General features: G+C 39.9%; 1 protein-coding gene across 1 annotated transcript; it reads left to right on the top strand.

Annotated features, from left to right (window-relative positions):
• Positions 1-2212: 2212 nt before the first annotated feature.
• On the top strand, positions 2213-3145 carry LOC117715354 (vomeronasal type-1 receptor 44-like). Its single transcript, XM_034512133.1, has one exon. It carries the CDS (start codon positions 2213-2215, stop codon positions 3143-3145), a length of 933 nt encoding a protein of 310 aa, XP_034368024.1.
• The last annotated feature ends 630 nt before the right edge of the window (positions 3146-3775 follow it).

The raw sequence follows: 3775 nt of genomic DNA on the forward strand, positions 1-3775 counted from the left end.
TCTGTCTGAAATTACTTCTTTGTTCTAGCCTAAAATTTATATTCCTGCCTGAAATTACTTCTTTGTTTTAGCCTAAGATTTAGATCCTTACCTGAAATTTCTTTTTTACTGTAGACTAATGTCAGATTTCTGCCTGAAGCTTAATTCCTTGTTTTTGGCCAATGTCATATTCCTGACAAGCAGCCCATTTCTGTGTCTTTGGCCCATGTCAGATTATTGTCAAGCAACTCCAAAGGCTCCCTGCCTCTCCTCCTTTTTTTATTTCATTAACAAGACTGAGACATTCTGTCTTTCTGTCATTCTCAAGTCATTCTGACAAGAATGTCTTCCTTACCCATCATGGAATATGCATTATTCAAAGTAATGCACTTCTGTTTTAGGTCAGTAAGGCTCTGCAGAAACTTATCTGTCCTTGGCTTGCCAGCCTGTTAATTTAATAACTCTGTCTGGAGGTTCTATTTTCAGGTTCAAGCCATGCACTTTGGCTGCTAACATGTTGATGTTGTTAAAGACAAGCTTTAACATGATGAGCAGGAATCAAATTCTTTACTATGTATCTGGAATTTATTTACAGCAGTACTCATATGTACTAAATGTTCATTAAAGGAATGAGGACTTCTACATAAAATACCCACTATATTTCTCATGTACTTTTGGCTGGCATCTCTGAAGTCTTGAGAATCCTCTTGCACCTAGAAGGAGATGGAAGACTCCCATGGAGCCTATTCTTCAACACTGGGTGATACTTTTCATTTAATCAGGACCTTAGAATGGGATGGCCCTGAGTCTATTATAACTGTTGTTTTATTTACCATCCTGACTTTACATTCAAGAAACAAAGTAAGAGTCTATTCACACTAATATTTGATTCTCGGGGTCTTTTCTCAGAGGCATCATGACAGAAGATTAAAGTCATAGGTTGGATGCAAAGTCATTGAAGATTCAGAGAAAGACTAAGATTTCACAATGTTTGGAAAGGAAACCTGGCTTCACCATTTTATTGTTTTGGTCATTTTTGTCTTTTTTGTTTCAGGCAGGGGAAATGCTGATCAGTCATTAACAGAGCTGAATTGTCTCTCCCAGGCCACATGCCAAGGTGCTGCATGAGAAAACTAGCAGAGGACATATCTATAGAGATTTTTCTGTGCCTGAATCAGTTCCATGTTTGGTGGTTATATATACAGCATGTTCTTTCGTACTTAGGGTCCTTTGACACAAATACAGGACTGACTGTCCATGTGCTCTGGAGGAGGTAACTTGAGCTCTGAGTGCTTGAGAAAATTGCAGTGGGTAGAATTTGATTTGGAGTCTAAATTGGTAGTCATTTGTTCTGGAGATCTATTGAGAATATTTGGCCTGGCTGGACACTGTTAGCACATGTCTTTAATCCGACCACTTCAAAGGTAGAAGCTGGAAGTTCTCTGAGTTAGAGATCAGCCTGGTCTACAGAGTGAGTTCTAGGACAGCCAGGGCTTCACAGAGAAATGCTTTTTGAGAAACAGAAAGCATGGAGAGTGAAGGGGGAGAGGGAAGAGAAAAAATTTGGTATGGGGGAGGGAAATACACACACAAACACAGACACAGACAGACACACACTCACACACAGAAGCAGAGCAAGAGAGAGAGAAAGTGAGAGAGAGAGCGAGAGAGAGAGAGAGAGAGAGAGAGAGAGAGAGAGAGAGAGAGAGAGAGAGAGAGAAGGTGGTAAGAAGCAGAATAAAGCAGTCACTGATATAAATGATCCTGTGCACTGGACCTCATAGGCACACAGTCCTCCAGGAGAGCACAGTTCTAGTTTTGTGCAATCTTCTCTATTCCAATGCACCAGATAGGTAAAGATATTATGTGTCTGACAATCAAGGCAAATGCAGCTCTTTCAACTCTAGAAGAAACCAAATCCATGAACAAGGAGATGGAATGATTTTTAGAACTCAGGGGAATGTTCAATATACAAGAAAATTCATATTAAGAGGTAGTCTCACAATAGTACACCCAATTTGGCCTTGATTGGAAAGCATTAGGACAGGGGAACAGTGGGGATGGCTTTGAGGTGATGTGAACTGGAGCTGAGTTTGTGATGTGAAATCAAGATGAGACAACATTTTGTTGCAAGCTCGATGTTGGTTGGTATTTCTGAGTAAGGCAATATTTTATAATAAAAGGTTTTCTTTTTTCTCCTCAGATTTTGCTCTTTGATTCCTACCAATGTACAATGAATAAAGCCAATATACTCCAAATTGACAGAAACACAAAAATCACCTTGCTCGTTGAATTAAGCGTTGGGATCTCAGTTAACAGTATCCTTATCTTTGCCCACCTCTACATGTTCCTTGGAGACAACAGGCCTAAGCCCATTGATGTCTACATTGCTTTCTTGTCCCTAACCCAATTATTGCTGCTTATAACTATGGGATTCATAGCTGTGGACATTTTTATGTCTCAGGGGAGATGGGATTCTACCATATGCCAATCCCTTATCTATTTGCACAGGCTTCTGAGGGGCCTCACCCTTTGTGCTACCTGTCTGCTGAATGTCCTTTGGACCATCGCCCTTAGTCCTAGAAGCTCCTATTTAATGAAGTTTAAACATAAATCTCCCCATCACATCTCAGGTGCCTTTCTTTTCCTCTGTGTCCTCTATATGTCTTTTAGTGGTTCCTTCTTTATATCGTTTACTGCTACACCCAATTTGTCCTCAGATAATTTTATGTATGTTACTCAGTCATGTTCACTTTTACCAATGGCTTATTCCAAAAAAAGCATGTTTTTCACACCGATAGCCATCAGGGAAGCCTTTCTCATCTGTCTCATGGCCCTGTCCAGTGGGTACATGGTTTCTCTCTTATGGAGGCACAAGAAGCAGGCCCAGCATCTTCACAGCACCAGACTTTCCCCCAAAGCATCCCCAGAGCAAAGGGCCACCAGGACCATCCTGCTGCTCATGAGCCTCTTTGTGGTTCTCTACATTTTGGACACTGTTATCTTCCACTCAAGGATGAAATTCAAAAATTCCTCAGTATTGTACTGTGTTCAAATTATTGTGTCTCATAGCTATGCCACAGTCAGCCCTTTTGTGTTTATTTGTATTGAAAAACAGATAATTAACTTTTTGAGGTCAATGTGTTGCAGAATGGTAAATACTTGATTATTCAGTGATGGGTATGGACCCAGAATATAATCCAATATATTGTCATCAGAGTATGGATCATGGCATAGTGAGAATATTCTGTGGCTTAATTTGATGTATGAAATTATCTTTTCTCTGTGAAATCTGTTTACTTTGTGTGAGGATGAGGAGTATATAAAAGAAAATTAAAACCTATACCTTCTCAAATATCACAAGAGGTTTCTGTCTTTCATTGTGTTTTCAAAGGAAATCTGTGAGACGGCTCTCATTTTATCTGGGTTTGCACATTGCTTTTAAGATCCTAAGAAAGATTTATTTGTAATCTTTAACAAAGTGTGTGTGTGTGTGTGTGTGTGTGTGTGTATACATGTGTGCAGGTGATCATGGATGCAAGAAGTGTCAAGTACCCTGGAGCTTTACCTATGGGTACTTGTAGACCATTCAGTGTGAGTGTTTTGGTAATTGACCTTGAGTCTTTTTTTCGTTTTGTCCTTTTTTTTTGTTTTGTTCTTTTTTTATTGGATATTATATTTACATTTCAGATTTTATCACCTTACCCCATTCCCTCCACCACCCAGGAACCCCTTATCCCTTCCCCCTCCTCCTGCTTCTATGAGGCTGTGCCTCCACCTACCCCCACTCCTACCT

This window comes from Arvicanthis niloticus, chromosome 9, assembly GCF_011762505.2.
Source record: "Arvicanthis niloticus isolate mArvNil1 chromosome 9, mArvNil1.pat.X, whole genome shotgun sequence".
In the NCBI taxonomy this organism is placed as follows: Eukaryota; Metazoa; Chordata; class Mammalia; order Rodentia; family Muridae; genus Arvicanthis; species Arvicanthis niloticus.

Coding starts and splice junctions, on each gene's coding strand:
- LOC117715354 (XM_034512133.1), top strand. CDS start 2,213: ATGAATAAAGCCAATATACTCCAAATTGACAGAAACACAAAAATCACC.